This window comes from Centruroides vittatus, unplaced genomic scaffold (genome assembly GCF_030686945.1).
Source record: "Centruroides vittatus isolate TY-2023 unplaced genomic scaffold, ASM3068694v2 contig_13, whole genome shotgun sequence".
NCBI classification, from domain to species: Eukaryota; Metazoa; Arthropoda; class Arachnida; order Scorpiones; family Buthidae; genus Centruroides; species Centruroides vittatus.
In genome coordinates, this window is record NW_027120828.1 from 469,418 (window position 1) to 488,718 (window position 19,301).

General features: G+C 28.4%; 1 protein-coding gene across 1 annotated transcript in view; it reads left to right on the forward strand.

Moving 5' to 3' along the window:
• LOC136989547 (aconitate hydratase, mitochondrial-like) overlaps positions 1–19,301 on the forward strand; it is a 47,765-nt gene extending 28,464 nt beyond the window's left edge. Inside the window, exons 7-22 of the mRNA XM_067287764.1 lie at positions 1,555–1,647; positions 5,486–5,555; positions 5,707–5,847; positions 5,931–6,029; positions 7,498–7,602; positions 7,674–7,765; positions 13,234–13,339; positions 13,427–13,584; positions 13,658–13,731; positions 13,924–14,108; positions 14,939–15,144; positions 15,227–15,324; positions 15,392–15,485; positions 15,572–15,704; positions 15,774–15,895; positions 18,915–19,301. Of these exons, the coding sequence (XP_067143865.1) occupies positions 1,555–1,647; positions 5,486–5,555; positions 5,707–5,847; positions 5,931–6,029; positions 7,498–7,602; positions 7,674–7,765; positions 13,234–13,339; positions 13,427–13,584; positions 13,658–13,731; positions 13,924–14,108; positions 14,939–15,144; positions 15,227–15,324; positions 15,392–15,485; positions 15,572–15,704; positions 15,774–15,895; positions 18,915–19,049 (1,911 nt within the window). The 3' untranslated portion in view covers positions 19,050–19,301. The remainder of the gene's footprint in view (positions 1–1,554; positions 1,648–5,485; positions 5,556–5,706; positions 5,848–5,930; positions 6,030–7,497; positions 7,603–7,673; positions 7,766–13,233; positions 13,340–13,426; positions 13,585–13,657; positions 13,732–13,923; positions 14,109–14,938; positions 15,145–15,226; positions 15,325–15,391; positions 15,486–15,571; positions 15,705–15,773; positions 15,896–18,914) is intronic.

Genomic DNA, 19,301 nt, shown 5'->3' on the forward strand with positions numbered 1-19,301 from the left:
AGACAGGACTTATTACTACAGCGAAAATTTTTGGTTGTAGTAATAAGTGTTGTTCTACCATCTTGAACACCACTTCTTTTACACTTTCTTTTGTTTTCATACTTTGATATCAACAATTCTTCCTGATATTATCAATCTATGAAAATCTAGTTTTTCCAATATCAGGACTCTGACATCATCTGTGTTGGTTCAGGAAATCATTTTATTTTTTCACGTTTTCCTGTGTGCGAGCTGCACTATATGTGGGACTTGGGGATAAGGGAAGGAGGAGGGAAGCATTGCACTCAACTGCTGAATTAACAAAACAACAACTAGATTTATTTACTGGGCTGTATAGAATTATAATTACACATAACTTGATGATAAAAATATACTTAGCTTTGGCTTTTTCTTAAGCCTGATCTATCTTATAAACTAATCTATTTTTGCCTAACCCCGAGAGAATGAGTTTACATTTGTTTGTGGGCTGGTAAATGCCTTGATGATTGGTAAATTGATGTCTTCGAGATTTGAATTTCTGTTTTCAATTACAATAATTACTTGGCAATGGATGAGGATTCAAATGGAGATGGCAGCTGGATTGATTGGGATTGACTGAATTGGAACTGGGTGGCTGAACTGGTTTGGAGTTTGAGGGACTAACTGAACTGGACTGAGGGATGACTGCCAAACTGGACAACCTTTTTGACCTTTTCTTGGCTCTTTTAAAAGATTTAGTCTGCTTCCTGAATCAAGGTGTCTCCTTAAAAGGCAATATCAGACAGAAATTTCTTTTGTTAGTAAACCCCGAATTTTCTCTTTCTTCCCAGGAGTGAGTTGTTCTCCAGGAAGAGGAGCCACTGAAAGAGAAGTGTTGTCATTGACAAAATGTCATTACATCCTCGTTGCTTTTTTCCAACAATTTCACTTTTGTTAACATTTATTCAATAAATTATTTATCTTTAAAATTTAAAACAATAATTTTTTTCAAAATCATAGCCTGGGATCTCACAATTCTATTGAACTTTTCCTCAAAAAATTAATTTTGTTTAATTAATCTTGTTGATAAAATATACAAGATCTTAATATCAAAATACTAATTGCCAGTAATTTGTACATGATGAGCTCTTTTGACTTTGAGTATAGAAGTGATTTTCCCTTTTTATCCTCTTTACCATTGCTTTAAACTCTCATAATAGTAAATAATTTTTTCCATCAACCTTGAATTTAAGTCTTTAAGTTTTGTTAATATCCAAAGAGACACTTCCATGGGATTTTTTGTTCTACATTGTCAGGTAATCATCAATATACAATTTGTCTTTTGTTTTAATAGACAAATTTTATGCTTCATGAAAAGATGTATTTTTATATAAAATCAGTAAAATTACACACAAATTTTATAATTAATTCATAAATTTAATATAAATATGCCAATCTTTAGTAAGTCGATTATTAGCATAATTATGATATTATAAGTATACCTTTTTAAATATATTTTTATCAATCTCCCAAATTTACAAATTAACTTGTAACAAAAGGAAAATAATTATGATATATCTTAATGGTTAATTTCAGGATATTAATAAAGAAGTTTATAATTTTCTAAAAAGTGCTGGTGCTAAATATGGTGTTGGATTTTGGCACCCAGGAAGTGGTATTATACATCAGGTATATGTTTATTTCTTGATTATTATTAACCATTAACTTATTCAATAAGATGTTGTTTGATCTAGTACTAAGATAATTTTCGAAATTAATAAAAATTATCTTTTACTAGCTCAAAGCAAAAATATTTGTAAATTTCATTTTATATAATTGTTTACAGTTAAAGTATTTCAACATTAATTTTTAAATTTGATTACAATATAATTATAGTTAAAAAATTGGTTTAAATAATTTTAATAAAATCTTTAAAATTACACACAATTAAAAGTAGCATTAAATAGTTATGAGAATACATTGCTGATATCACTTATTACTACAATATTGCTTAGAATATTATCAGTAAATGTAATCACGCATCTGTTTAATTTACTATTAACTGTGCAAAATAAAGAAGGTTGAATTTTGAGTTTTTTTTCTATCTGAACCTAGCTTTTTGTCATTCATTAGAATGTTTATATGAAAGCATTCATAATTTGTTTTTAATAGATTGTTTTATGCATTAGCTCTGTGTTTATTTTAATCTACACAAACAAGGTTTTAAAGTAATTACACATAGAGTATAGTTATATTAAACAAGTTGCTTCAAAAAAAATGTTAACACTAATAGGGAAGTAATTTGTTATGTTTGATTTGTAGTAGTAGGTTGCCACTATGCATACTTCTCCTTCACCTGATTGTGGCATTCTCAATAAAGGTATGGTCCTACTACTTTCTATAATAGTGACCACATACCTTCTTTATACAAGTATTAACTTTTTTTTAAGCACCTGTAAATGGTTTCTAAAGTTAATCTGCTATAATATGTCTTAATTTAATAGTTTTATTTTAATTAAACTATTATACTGTTGAAATACACTTTTCATTTAATGCTTGCCCAGAATATATTTAAAACATTGATATATTAACTCAATCATAATTAAATTAAACCAAATATCACAAATTTCAAAAAATTATTTAATTACAGTCTTACTCTGTTTGTATTTGTGAATTTATTAATTTATATTTTGTGCAGACAAAATAATAATCAAAATTTTGAAACTATAATCTTATTATATGATAATTTTATGCTAATATTGTAAGAGAAATCAAGTTTAAATGTTTAAAAACCATACATGGTCATTTAACTGGTTTTGTGGCAATATTGTCTCATTTAATATTTTTTAAATGACCAAAATCAAATTGCAGTTATCAGGTGTGATTACTTGTGAGTACAGTGTAATCATGTATATTTCTGCATACAGAATTAATCTTTTAATCATGTAATTTTTACATAGTTAATTTTTTTTAGAATTAAAAAATGTCAAATTAAAACATCTGAAATATTTTGAAAAATCTTTTAAGTAACAAATGTTGGAAATTAATAATAATTATTGTAAATTTACATCAATAATAATACAGCAATAATAATAATAATAATCAATTACATCAATAACCTACAGCAGTATGTATTGAGGTATACTTCACAAAAAAATTGCTAGAATGAAAATAAACCCTTTGTTTAATATATCCATATAATTTATTTCAGCTTCATTATATACTTGTTAAAATAATAATTATACAATTTATAAATAGTCATTGCATCTGCTTTATAAAAATATTCATACAACTCACTCTGAAGCATTTTTAACATCATTAATCCATAAAACTGTCTAAAGTCATTTCTCAATCTATAAGAACAGAAAATATGAAATTGGTTAATTTCATATAACAATTAGCAAAATCATTTTCAAAATTACAAAGATAACCTTTAAACTAAATAAAAGCATATATATATTATAAATTAGATTATTTAATTTGCATAAAATGTCTCTCGACATCAAAATTTGAAAGTAGTTACCAATGTAGAAAAACACCAGATTAATCTTTTACCAATCATAAACTTTAGCTTTATTCTTACTTTTAACACTCCTATAACAAAAAGACTGTAAGGCATCTCTGATAGCCTTTCATGGTCAAGGTGATCCAAAGCCATGAGCATGCAAGGTCCCAATCCAATTTTTGATGTGTCCAGCCACTTCTGTTTTGAATATTTTAACCAGACAAAAAACATTTTGTACTAATTTTGAGGTGCTATGCAGCATTATAAATTAAATTGTATCAAATTCTATCTTGACTTTTTTAAAAGATCATTATCTTTTATAGGAATTGAGTAGAATTTGGCCCCATAAAATGGGGGTTTGGGAGCCATTGAGCACACTACTGATTACCTCTTGTATGCTTGTATTTAGCTAACATGTAGCAGAAGCAAGATGTAGCAAGGTGCAATGTTTTTTGTTCATATCTTTTATTTATTTTATCAATGTTGATATCTAATTTTTATTTATTACACTTCAACAACATATAAAATTTTATCTTCTAAAAATCAGTAGAGAAAGGAAAATTTGCCTCAGTAATAATTGCAGATATTAATATCAAGCAAACTTTAACGTAATTTATGTTAATAGTATAAGTATTTATGGAAGACCACCTTCAAAATAAGTGCTTTCTGCAGCTACATGCTTCTTCTAACATTCATAATGCTTAAAGCAGTCCAGGAAGCCACTTTTGTGGTGTCTTTTAAGAACTTTTGTTGCTATAGCTTCCATATTCAGTTTCAATTGATTATTCCTGGTTAATGAATATCTGACAAAAATAGGATATAACAATGCTTCCTTTAACTCACTCTCTCTCTCTGTCTTGTTTTTGAAGATTTTTCTTTCATTTTAGGGAATAGATAAGTTGAATGATTTCAAGTTTTGATTAGCAATAGAGGTAAAAACTACAGTGAATAGAGCTTATAAAGATATCACAAAAAATTGCTTTCAGAACTACTTTGGTATGAATGAAGGCAGTAATAGTTTATTTTAAATTACAGTGTACTGTAATTCAAAATAAACTACTATTTTGAAACTTGTGTACTGTAAGAATTTGTGTTGTGTAATAAAACCTGTGCTAAAAGTTTGGTTTGGTTTTGACTCAAGTATTTAAACATGCATTTTATTAGTTCATAATAAATTAAAATATGTATTGTATTTATTATCTGAAAATTTGCACTCAATGGAATTAATGTAGTGTTGCTAGATCTAATTTTTAAAACATAAAATTTTATTTTTGTTGTTTTTTTAGTACAGTGAAACCTTGCTAAGTTGAATTGTGTTAGCTCAAAGTTATCTACAAATCCTGAGCTCAGTATATAGAATTTTCCATATAATACAGTCTCATTAAGTCAGAACTGTTTGTACTTTTAAGATGAATCTATTTTTCCATATACCCTTCACTCTTTGATAGGTCTGCAATCTTCAGTTTCTCTTATATTCTGTATGAATATGGATGATTAAGACAAACACTACAGCTTTATGCTGAATACACCACATCATTATAACCTTATGTTAACATTCTCCAGTAACACTTTATATTTCCAGTGTTCTGATTGGAACATAAGGAGACACCTGACAATGCCCTTGAAAGCACCTTAAACTGTGTACAATTTTGTAATCATTCAACAAACAGATTTTTGAGAAACAGTTTGATAATGAGAAACTTACATCCACAGAAAAATTTCTTTTCCTCTTACAATATATCATTTGCTATATTTTTCATGTATTTCTTTCTTAACATTACTGTATTAAAAAACTGAAATATAAACATTTAGTTCAAGAATTTAACAAATTTTTTAATAAATTATTACAAAATTTCACCATATTAAGTAGACAATATGTATAAAACACATGCTTAAAAGATCAAGAAAATTCTTAGTTATGAAAAACTTGAAGTAAATTTTTATGTATAAAATTTTATATAAATTTAAGAATATTTAAAAACTAATAATTATACATAAATGTCTCTATATGTATATATCTAGATTATCTTGGAGAATTATGCATTTCCTGGTGTATTATTAATTGGAACGGATAGCCATACACCAAATGGAGGTTGGCATCAAAATTAACTATTGAATAGGATTTCTTAAATGTTTGTTAAAAAAATAAGTTTTATAAAATATTTTATGTTTTTAAGAAGTAAAGTAATTAATTTGTTGTTGTTATATATAAATAATTAAACAATCAAAAACGTGTTATTTAGGAGGTCTTGGTGGTGTTTGTATTGGTGTGGGTGGTGCAGATGCCGTAGATGTTATGGCAAATATTCCATGGGAATTAAAATGTCCAAAAGTTATTGGTGTTCGACTGACCGGAAAATTATCAGGCTGGGCATCACCTAAAGGTTAAAGAAATTATATATACATTTTTTTAAATTAAAATTCTATATTACAGCACATTAAATAATAATTTTTTTTTAAAATCTAGATGTTATTTTGAAAGTAGCTGGAATTCTGACTGTTAAGGGAGGCACCGGAGCAATTGTTGAATATTTTGGTCCTGGTGTCGAATCCATTTCTTGTACAGGTAGATATGATTTTAATTTATATTACATTCTTAGATTATTTAAGATTATTATTTCCATTTATTAGCCCATTAAGAACTAATGATGGATTGATTTCAATATTTATCAACTATGGTTTAAAATTATGTGAAACTTTAATTCAAGGAAAAAAATTTATTCCAAATTAGATTCACTGAAAAGATTAGTTTTTAACCAGTTGTCTCCCAGATTTTCGGGGGAAAAAAACTAGAAAAACAAGCCCTGAGGCTCGGGTTTTTTGTAAAATAATTTAAAATTGCCATATTTCTCTTGAATTTTGCGCTAGAGACGCGCTGTTTTTTCTTTTGTCTATAAACACTTTTGTCTCTCTGAATATCGTATTTGTTTTTATAATTGATGAGAAAAATTTCTTAAAAAGACAAAAGTTTGACGTATTTTCAATAAAAAAAATTAATTTAAAAAATTGTATTGTTTAATCTAATTCAGTGGTTCCCAACCTTTTTTTAATCGCGACCCTTTTTAGTTTTTTAAAAATGTTTGCAACCCCCCTTTTGCATTCATCATATTTGATCAATAAAACAAAATATAAAAGATTTGACAAAATATATTTTAGGACTTAACAATAGTGATGATATTTTTTATTAAGTATTAATTATTAATGTGATGATTGAGCTTGCATCTGCTTAACTTTGGACTATAGAGCTAGTGGAAGGAATGACGAAACTAGATTGAGGCGCCTCTAGCGGTGACGCCGAGTAACAGAATCGGGGCTACAAAGCCACCACTAAAAGTATGACGTGCGAAATGGCTTTGTTAACAGAGGTCTCAACTATACCCGGCTAGTTTGCCACAGTCGAATTTCACCAGGCATAAGGAAGGTGCCGGCTGCCCACTGATTACGTTGAATATCTCGCGTGTTGCCAAGCATAAATAAATTATTAACATTAAGGCGACCCACCGGTTGGAAACCATTGACCTAATTTATACTTTAACACCTCAACTGCCTCAGCCACCATTGTAAATGATAGTAAGATTCATAAGAACACATTCCAAAAAAAATATTTTTCTATTTTAAAAATGTTAATTATTCAAAATTCTGTAGGGAGATACTAAAATGTTCTTATTTTAATATGTCATTAGAATGTAAAAACTGACATAGAAAGTATTGAAAATCCATCAAGTTATGAAAATTTTTTTAAGCTTTAAAAATTTCAAATGTTATCTTGTAACACAATACATTAAAGCTGATATTGAGATGATAATTTTTTAATTATTGTGTACAAAAATAAGATTTATTGTATTATGTATATAAGTTTGTCAATCAAAAATTCAAGTATGTTTAGTTAGTCTTTCACAATTCATAATAAAAGAGTATTATTAATTGAATATAATTTATATAACAATTATATATAATTGATTGAATTATATATAATTGAAATTTAAAACATTACTGTATATGAAATACTAATTTTTCTTAAATTTACATTGTAGGAATGGGAACAATTTGTAATATGGGTGCAGAAATAGGAGCAACAACTTCTATCTTTCCTTATAATGTTAGAATGAAAGATTATCTTAATGCCACAAATAGAAATGGTAAGAATTCTTTATTTTATTTTGTTTAAAAAATTCTTTGTTTTATTTATAAATTATTTTCAAATATTTAGAAATAGCAAATTTAGCTGATCAATATCAAGAACTCTTAACCCCAGATCAGAACTGTGAATATGATCAAGTAGTTGAGATTAATCTTAATGAGGTAAATAATTTTTTTATGTATTACAAAATCACATTTTTAGTAATGTAATAGGATTGTATTTATGGCCATATTCACAACCAAGGATCAAGAGTTAGATATTAGAAGTTAACAAAATACCACTTTACTTTCAGCAGGTGAATGCTTATTGGTTAAATAAAAGCGCACACTAATACCTGTAATTCAGTTAAAAGGAACCAATTTGTTATAAGAATGAGCGATTATTTATTGTGACATCTCACAATGCCAGGCTTCAATTTTTAATGTTCTTTAAATTATCTGATACGTGTAAAACAGTACTTAGATTTAGTCTTGTAGGTTTTATAAAGATATGTTTTGAAATTTAAAGACATAATCAATACAGAAATGCCTTCTGATGTCATGATTAATAAGTAAAGGTTATATTGGGTTGAACAGAAAGTTTTAATGTATTTTTAAAAGCTGTAGTTATCTGAAATAAATGTGTGATTTAATTAAAACAGTTGTGAAATTTAACACATCATTGTTGCTGGTATGAGATATTGTTCTTTGTTTTAGAATGTTTAGTTTAAATTAAACATTACTATGTTAAAAGTAAATGTTAAGTGGTGCTGATTTACATTTGCTTTAATGCACATGATCATAACCATACTCAAAGACAAAAGTGACCAAAAAAAGACTATTTAGAAAAGTTATAAATACGTGGATAATCCAGAAGATAGTCGCGTGAAATTTTCATAATTTGTCTCGAGATCAATGAAGTAAAATTGAAATTGATTTATCCCTGAACATCATACTTTTCCTGTTAGCAACAGAGTCCTGCCAGTCATTATCTAACTCCTTTCCAGGGAAATATTTGAATTGAAATAATGTGACTTCCGGTTTGCATCAGAAGTTTGTATATAGTTAATCGGGGCCTTCTGCCCCTATTCTATATTTGGTCTTTATATTCATGTATCTAACTCCATTCTTGAGATTAAGGACAGACAGTGGCAGTGGGAATTTATAGGTCTACAGTTTTTTTGAATTGCAGCCCAACAAATGTTTACAATTGTCTTAACAGCCATCAAGTTATAAAATGTTACATAGAACAAAATTGAAATAAAATAGAACCCCATAAATTTGTGCTAGTGGTTGTAGGCATAATGAATGGTAAAAAAAAGTTAAATTAAAATAAATTACAAAACAGCAACAGGGGTTAAATAAGGTACATACAAATAAAAATACAGTAGCTCCTTGTTATATTGTGCTTGTTGGGAGAAAAGAAAAAGCATGATATATCCAGCAGCACAATATAATTGAGTACCAAACATTCTGGGCTTCTACTAAACAGATTATACATGCTATGGAATCTCTGTCCTCTATTCTTTCATTAGCAAGTGTTTCTGATATAAAGTAAGTTTTTCAATACTGAATTTTATTCATGGTTATATCATATTAAATGACATTTACATAAACATTGATAACGTGAACATCCATTTAGCATTATTGTTTGTTTAACAATGACATTTAAAGACAAATATTGTCGATATAAAAAAATATCTGTTGTGATTTTATTATACAGTACTATATTTCACAATAAAATGCTTATTAAAAATTTGTGTAATTAATGTTTTTCAATAAAAATTATAAATGCAATAATTGAAAATCAATGGCAATTGATAATTTATTGAATCAAGTGCATTTAAAATTTGGGGACCAAAAAAAGCATGATATATCCGAATCCATGATATAATGAGGGGCTACTGTATAATCTTATTTAAATTTATATGTATTGGGTTGAACCAAAAGTTCATTCGGGTATTTACATAATTGCTCGTCTGTGGCGCCTCTGTTGTGCTTATCAAGTTTTAACTTGTTTAGGTTGACATTATGAATATTTGCATATTTATTGCGTAAGTTTAATTACAGCTGTTTTTTAAAATTTTGTTATCTTTTTAAAAAAAAAAACATTAAAATGGAAGATAAGAAGGTGCATTTTTGACATCTCATGCTCTATTATTTCCAAAAAGAAAAAAATGAGACAAAAACTCAAAAAAAGATGTGCGCTGTATATGGGGAGGATGCAGTTACTAATTGAACATGCCAGAAATGGTTTTCAAAATTCAGGGAGAGAGATTTTTCTCTTGAAGATGCACCTCAGTCAGGACGGTCTTCAACCATAGAAGATGAGTCCATAACAGCTTTAATTCAAAATGATCAGCATAAAACAACACGAGACATCTTAAAAATATCCCAAACATCTGTTGTCAGACATTTGGCTAGCCTTGGATACACTTCCCGTTATGATGTTTGGGTTCCCCATCAATTAAGTGAATGAAACCTTATTGAGTGTGTTTCTGTATGTGATTCACTTTTAAAACATAATGAAGATGATTCCTTTTTAAAGCGATTAATAACAGGCAATGAAAAATGGATGATTTACAACAATATTCAACACGAGATTTTTGAGTAAGCCAGGTGATCCTTCAGTGCTGCAACCTAAAGTTGGTTTGCATTCTAGAAAAGTAATGATTTCAATTTACTGGGACTGGAAAAGGGTTCTTTATTATGAGCTTTTACTCAACAACCAAACAATTAATTCTAGTAAATATTGTCTCCAACTGGATGAACTAAAGGCTACAGTGCAACAAAACGTCCGAAACTTGCAAATCAACGGGGAGTGGTATTCCATCATGATAATGCAAGACTGCACATATCGTTAAATGTGCAGCAAAAACTTCTAGACTTTAACTGGGATGTTTTGAGTCACCCTGTATATTCTCCAGATATTGCTGCCTCAGCCTATCATCTTTTTTGTTCATTGCAGGATAATTTAATTGGCATAGAATTTCAGTCTTTAGAGGGTATCAAAAATCACATCGATATACTTATAATTAAGTATAATTTCTTCAATCAGAAACCCACCTAATTCTACACAGATAGAATTATGAAAATACTTGTCAGGTGGTGTAAGGTTATTGAACAGAAGGGTAAATATATTGTGGATTAAAGGTGTTTATTTATTTCAAAATAGTATATTTTATTTTTTTCTAAAAACCAAACGAACTTTTGGTTCAACCCAATACTTTATTTAATCCCTGTTTTATTGTCTTGCAACTTATTTTATTTTTCTTTACCATTCTTTATGGCTGTGACCACCAGCAGAAATTTAAGGAGTTCCATTTTATTTAAATTTTGTTCTATGTAACATTCTATAACTTTATGATAGCTGTTAAAGAGAGTTGGAAGCATTTGTTCTTATAATAAGTTGGTTCCTTTTTAACTGGATTACACATATTAGTGTGTGTGTTAATTGTAATCTCATCCAGTTTTGTAGTATCTGTTAAACTTATTGATCATTGGTTGTTAATATGTACAGTACCTTATTATTAATGATATGTTCTCATTTAAGAAAACTTGTAAGTTTAAAAAAAATGTATATCTTGACATTCATGCCTGATATTAGAATGTATAAAGTAGTTAGAACTTCAGTTATCATAATTATCTACAAAAAACCAGATTTTAAAAAATTCACTTTGAGAAATGTTATTTTCACACTTCAAACATAATTATGCACTTAAATATTAAATATATCAGTAATTTTGATTGCATTATATTAGACAATTTTTTTATCTAGCTCAAAATAATAGAACATTAATAAATAATAAAATAAAATTCTGATATGATAATTAAAGTTCATCTCAACATCATGTTCAACTATGAAAAAGATAAATGAATAAATGTTTAAAAAAAGGTTGTAGACAGCCAGATGGCTAAGGCATTTACTTACTATTGTAGGGAACCCAAAATCAAGTCTATGTGAGCAACCCTATGAATTTTTCATGGACAGTCTTTCCCAAATATGTTGGGTCTGCCCCTCATCATTCTATTGTAAGCCTGGTGGGCAAGATTATAAATGCCTACAGGACAGAATCAAAAATGAAAAAATAGTAATAATCATATTTGAAAACTTAATTGGAAAACTTATTTTATGTTACTTACTTACCAATGCAACTATGTTCATTATCAGAAACAAAATACTGAACAATATCTGTGGTAATACAAAGAATTTCTCTGAATAATATCTTTACTTTAAAAAGTTTTCCATGAGTTTGAATCCACTCTATGGAATCATTAGAGAGATGCTCTATGTTCAGCTAGAAAAAGTAGAAATCTTCATTATTGCAGCATCATAATAAAATTCTTAAATTTATATATCATGCATTCAGAATTGATGTGTGTGTGAGAGAGATTTCTTTCACTGTACTTGATATTTATCTATATATTGGCTAGATCAAAGATTGACAAATTACGACTAATAGACCTCTCTATGTAATCCAAGTTTAATTACCAAAATATTTCACCTATGTTTCAAGTATTAGCTTACTAATGTTCTAAAAAAAGACAAAAGCAAATAAAATTACAACAAAACCAATCACTTACAAAGACAAATGGCATGATGGTATTTACAAATGAATGTATAAACCAGTGGTTCTCAAATGATGCATTGCAAGATATTGCAAAATTTTCTGTGAATATTATGAAAGTATATTTTAAAAATGAGAAACTGGTTTGTACAAATGATTTATTACATTCATGATAAATTAATAGGACTGGGTTAGGCCTGTAGCAAACTGTGACCTGCATGATTTCAACATATCCATATTGAGTGTTTAGGAAGTATTAGGTTCTAGCAGGGTTATGAAAAGTCTTAAAGACCACTAATTACAAACCTCAGATAAAAAAAAATTAAGTAAACAGAACATTTCTCATTAAATGAAGTATTTCTTTCTGTTATAATTCTATTGTTTTCTTTTTACTTATATAGGGTTTACTATTATTTTTGTGATATAGATTTAAATTACTCACTTTAAATACAGTTGGACCTGTCTATCTCAAAATTTTTTTCTCCAGCATTTTCAGCATAAATTCAATATGTTTTTCATGTTTAAAATAATTTTCTCTCAAAATCTCTATGGTGTATTGAAAGCATCGATTGGTGGCTCATTCAGTCTGCACCAACCAAAATAAATATTGAAAGCATTCGGTTGGCAGCACATTTGGTCAGTGTTGATCAGATTGTACATTGTCATCTTGTGTTGATGTAATAATACAATTATTAAACAAAAACAATTGATATACAAACAAAAACATCTGAAATATTAAAAAAAAAATTGCACTAAGTAAAAATTTATGATAGTTTAGATGACAGTCAAAATTTTTCTTAGGAGTTTTTCTTTGGTAAAGATACAGTAAGCTTGGCACTTTGAAATGAAATGTAAAAGAGAATAATACAGGTAAAAATCTTGTGGGTCGCTTTGAAGCATCAAGCTTATCTTTGGTAAAGAAAAATTTTGAGTGTTGTCTAAATTGTCATAAGTGTTTACTTGGCACAATTTTTTTACATGTTAGATGTTTTCATTTGGATACATATTGTACAGTTTATAACAATCTTAATCTAGTTCTATTTTTGCTGTTTTCAATTAATAAGTTACATTTGTTTTTACTAGCTGGAACCCCATGTAAATGGCCCTTTTACTCCAGATTTAGCCCATCCTATTTCAAAACTTGGTCACAATGCTAAAGAAAATGGTTGGCCTATAGAAATTAAAGTTGGTTAGTTTATCCTACACTTTTAAATAAAAAATATTTTGTAACAATTATAATAACTCTATAAGTATATAACTTGTGTGAAATTTTCAGGTCTTATTGGTAGCTGTACTAACAGCAGTTATGAAGACATGGCACGAGCAACATCAGTGGCTAAACAAGCCTTGAAACATGGATTGAAATCAAAATCAATATTTACCGTAACACCGGGTTCAGAACAAATAAGAGCTACCATTGAAAGAGACGGACAAGTAAGTAGAGTTTTGTAAAATGTATATTTTTGTGTAAACATATTATGTTAAATTTTACATAATACAAAATTAGGCTCAAGTTCTACGACAATTTGGTGGAATTGTGTTGGCTAATGCCTGTGGACCTTGCATTGGACAATGGGACAGGTAAGCAAATTGGAAATTGAAACATAAGAATTATTTTATGATAACTGCTTTGATGATATTTATTGATGCAACAAAAGAATTAAGTTTGATGCTTGTGAAGAATACTCAATAAAATGAGGCATTTTAATATCTGTAGAAAGAAAAACATATCACAAATCCTGATGAATTAATGATTTAATACTGTTTTTTCAGACAAGATATTAAAAAGGGTGACAAAAACACGATAGTTACTTCTTACAATCGTAATTTTACTGGAAGAAATGATGCTAATCCAGCTACACATGGTTTTGTAACTTCACCAGAATTGGTCACAGCTTTATCTATAGCAGGAAGACTTGATTTTAACCCTCTGACTGATGAATTAACTGGAGCTAAAGGTTTGATATTTTTTATGGAATGAATTGCTAATGATTAGTAAAATATGTTCAGTAAGTATAGAGTAATAAAATTAAATGCTTTTACTAAAGATTTTCCATTTAAATTGAGAGATTTTATTTGAATAGAGTAACTTAATGGAAAAGCTAGTAATTTTAGATTAATTTTTAAAGTACTATCATAACTAATGTGATAATTAATTCATTGCAGATATCAAACAAATGTTTGAATTCTTTTATCAAGCTATTTAAGGCTAATTAATTAAGTAGTTTGACTAGAGGTAGGAAGTTAAGCTGCCTCTCTTGTTAAATTTGGTTATTGTATGGTTAGAACTAAATTTAATTAATTAATTGGTCTGGAAGCAAAGATCAGACTGAGGTCCAGATAGCATGACTGCAATACATCTGCATGTTAAGCAGGGGTTGGTTGCAGGTTTGTGCCACACTCTGGTCCAATTTTTCTTTTCTTCCAGATTATTCTAAATTTTATTCTAATTATTAAATTTAGCAAGAGATAGTGAGGTTTAACCACCTACCTTGAGCCAAATTAATTAATTAGCTTTAAATAGTCCTATAAAGGAATCTGGCTGGTGGTTTGATATTTAAATACTGTAATAATTTATAATAGTATTGAAAAACCAGAATCTTTAAGGAAAAAATCTTTTTAAGATTTTTATTTTCCTTGTTTTATAGATTGATTACTGTAATTATTAATAATTTTTACTTAATTCTTTGTTTAGATCCAAGACATTAATTAAAGTAGCTTCTGTTTTCTTTAATTAATGTCTTATCAGGTTAAGATATAAACTTACACAAAATGTTTTTATATTAAGGTGAGAAATTCAAATTGGAATGTCCATCTGGAGATGAACTTCCATCTCGAGGTTTCGATCCAGGAGAGGAAACATACCAGGCGCCTCCCAAAGATGGATCTGGTATTGCAGTTGAAGTTGATCCCAAAAGTCAAAGACTACAACTTTTGTCTCCTTTTGACAAATGGGATGGAAAAGATTTAACTGATTTAATTGTTCTTATCAAGGTTAAATTTTATACAAATCACTTTCTTTAGATATTCATAATTTTTATGCAATTTTAATGTATAAGTCTCTCGTAATTTTCAGGTGAAAGGAAAATGTACAACTGATCACATTAGTGCTGCTGGACCATGGTTAAAATATAGAGGACATTTGGATAATATCTCCAATAATATGTTTATAGGGTAAAATTACTATAAAATCATTTTTTTAGTTATTAAATATTATAATTAAGATAATTTTAATGTTTAGTGCCGTAAATTCAGAAAATAATGAAATGAATAAAGTTAGGAACAAAATAACTGGAGAATGGGGTTCAGTTCCAGACACTGCTAGATATTATAAGGTATTTCTTAAAAATCTAAATTAAAACACGAAAAATTATAAAAGTAATATGGAATTAAACTTTTTCAAATGACTTTTAATATTTAGGCAAATAATATAAGGTGGTGTGCAATTGGAGATGAAAATTATGGGGAAGGCAGCAGTAGAGAACATGCAGCTTTAGAACCAAGACACTTAGGTGGAAGAGCTATCATTGTAAAAAGTTTTGCTAGGATTCACGGTTGGTTTGATTTTAACGAAATTTTAATTATATTGTTCTTTCACTAAATTTTGTTCATTAAAATTTCAGAAACAAATCTAAAGAAGCAAGGTTTATTACCATTAACTTTCTCAAATCCAAGTGATTATGATAAGATTCAGCAAGATGATAGGATATCTCTACTTGGTTTAAAAGATTTGGCACCTGGCAAGGTAATTGAATTTTACCAATATTACAAAAATAATTATAGTATACAATATATATTTTTTATTATATAATAAAGTTTATGTATAATGTAGTTTTTAATAAGTTTTAAACTTTTAACTTTGATGTGAATATCTGTGAGCATGCTTGACAGGTAGGATACAGGATTGTACAAAATTGCCACTTGGCAATATTTCTATTAAAGTGGTGATAAAAACCTTAGTCCCTTATTTCAACATTTAGCATGAAATTGAATCACAAAACACCCTTCAGGAAAAATATCAGAATGTCAAGCTCCTGTGCAATGGGAGTCCCATGTGCCACACACTAGTGATTTCACGATGTCATGTGGCAAGTTCAGGCAGGAAAGTAGGAAGTGATGTTGAGAATCAAAGGTATTTCATGCTACAGCGCCGAGTGTTTTCAGATTGGGGAATTTTTATCAACAACTAATAGAAAATTTGGGAAATTTTTTAGGGTGACATTTTTTCACTTTGATCTTTTTTCAGTAAACATAAAAATTTTGACATGACAGAACATGTGAAATATTGTTTAAACATTGTGATCAAATCTGTTGTTTGGAATTATTCATTAAAAAATGTTAAAAATGATTCCTGTTTCTAACAAGTGACAGCTTAACATGTCACTTTTGCTTTCCAGATTACAAACTGATATGGCTACCAGCACTTGCATTAATCAATAAACTAGTGGTAATAAATAATTTGAAGTGGCAAAAAAAATTTTAAACTGGTGAAATAGTTGGCAATTTCTTAAAAACTTTTCCAGAGCGACCCCTGAGAATATTATTTGTGATGAATTCAATTATAATGACATTTTTCTGTGTGTACAGATGGCATGTGACTGTTAATTACACATTTTAAATTTCACCTGTCGTGCATCACCTGTGACTTGCACTAAAAGTTTTTGAACCTGCTCTTCAATAAGCATTATGGATATGCGTGATTTATGCAAATACTAAACAGAAAAACAGAAACTGTTATAGTTATGCAGCAGTTATAAGAGGCAATTCTTATAGCTATAAATTAGAACGATAATAAGAACGATTCCTGATTATCATCAGCTTGTTAACTTGGCAAACATGAAGGTCTAGCAAAATCAACAAGAAAAAAAAATGCAAATAAACATTCATTCGTTGTTACTTTTACCTTTTTCTTAGTTTTTTATTTATTTATTTATTTTTTGTTATTATTCTTAAAGGCATTCTAAATGGATTATTTTATCTTAAAAGAAATTCTTAGTGAGAGAGCTGGAATTGTTTCTTAAAGAAAAGTACAGATGGCATGTGACTGTTTACATTTCAATGGAGAATGTCCAATTTTGCAATTTTTGCTGAATTTCTATTTAATAAGCCATTTAAAGTAAAATAAATTTTATTTCTTTGTCAACTTGAATACATTCAGTACACCTTAGCTTCATGTAGCATCTGTAAATGTTTATGCTCAAAACAGATACAATGATAAAAATGCTTTATGTACAACTGCATACCAACGATAAACTAACAAAGGTCACGTTTCTTTATGTAGCGAGAGAGTAGTGAAAATGTCGTCACGAGCAGCTATCGCTACACATTGCTACATTATAGTTTAGAAATGCTTTCCAGTCAAGCTAAAACACAATCCTGTAATCTATTCTGTAATTCCAGTTACAGCCAAAAGTAGTGCTTTAATTAAAGAGCTACAATATTTAAATAAAGAGATATAAAGAATTGAGCATTTCTCTTTCCAAAAATGTGAGCAAAGAGATAGGAGATTAGGTAATTATATTTAAAATATAGTATTTTCTTTTCTTTAAATTTTATCAATGACTGAAAGTTATCTAATCTTTCCTAATCTTTGATGCTGATAAAAATACTATGCACTTTGACTTTATTTTCACAGCATAATATCATATCAAATTACAGACACAAGTATCCATTTTGTTTTACAATGTAGCGGATGTAAAATCTGCTTTATCTTTGCTGCAGCAAAGATTCAGAAATGGTTTGCTACGTTATAGTGTTTCATTTAGAAATGCTTTGCTTTGTAGTGATCAAGCAGCACTGCATAAAGAAACACAATCAAAAATGTAGTCCAGTTAAGTAGCATTGCATTTTATTGTGGGGTATGATAGTCAGCAAGCAAGATAGTGGCAGTGTGTGCATTTACATCTAATACACAATGGTGCAAGTGTGTTAATGAATTTATTTATTTAAACAATTGTCATTAGAACAAAACATACAGGAATGTTTCCAAAAGCTTTAGCCACAGGTAAAAAGTAATTTAATTTTTTTTCTCTTTTAGTGCTATCACTGAGAACTGTGTGCTTAATGAATATCATTATTTATTGGAAAAGTTTGAAAATAATTACTGTCAAAAAATACTATTTTTGGATCCATAAGTACACTAATACTAAGCAAATAATGCCTATTTATTTTTGCCCACAAAAATCACTTTTTGATATTCCTAATCTTTCAGATTAATTAATTTTAATGATTCTGAGATTAAATTGCTTTTATCCATTGTTAGAAGCAATACTTCTCAATATACACACAAAATCTTGGTTCTCAAAAGAATTCACCGATTTAAATTACAAAGCAATTTGTTTTCAAATAATAATGTTAAATTGTTTTATAATCTGCTGAAGTTCTAGTAGCCTGGTATATTCATTCGTATGTTGAATTACAATTAATATGAACAGATATATTTAAAAATTAAAATTACAAATTAACAGTATTGATGTCTGAGCATTTATAATGCTTGTAGATAAATAGATTTGTATCTGCACTGGTGGTGATTTTCATAAATACAGATATATAGATAGAAAGTCACAATCAGTAAATGTTAAATTGTCCAATTAACGTAGCAAATAATCCAAAATCTTATCACTTAAGCCTAAATAGTAATTACATTACTGGATAGTTAATTATAAAATTAGATTTATCAGTATAATATTACTGAAATACTGAAATTTTTATTATTATATCAACATTTTAAGTCTAAAACTATGATTTCTAATTTCTTTTTCAAGCCTGTAATGTGTGAAATCAAGCACAAAGATGGTACCAAAGACACAATATCTCTGAATCACACCATGAATGAGACACAGATCGAATGGTTCAGAGCAGGAAGTGCCCTAAATCGTATGGCAGAAACGACAAAATAACAGAACATATAAGAAGAAAGAAAATTTTATTATTTTGTTTTATTAAAAATCTTTGCAAACATAAATAGGAATTTTCGCCAGAAGATTTATTAGTCGAAACGGCCATAGAAGGAACAAACAGTAGACTTAAGAACAGATGTAATTACGCTAGTCTTCTCTATGGATGTAATATAAATGGAACATAAGTTATTTGTTAGTGTAATTATTGTCACAAATTTACAAAGTACTGACAATAAATTGTTATAAATAATA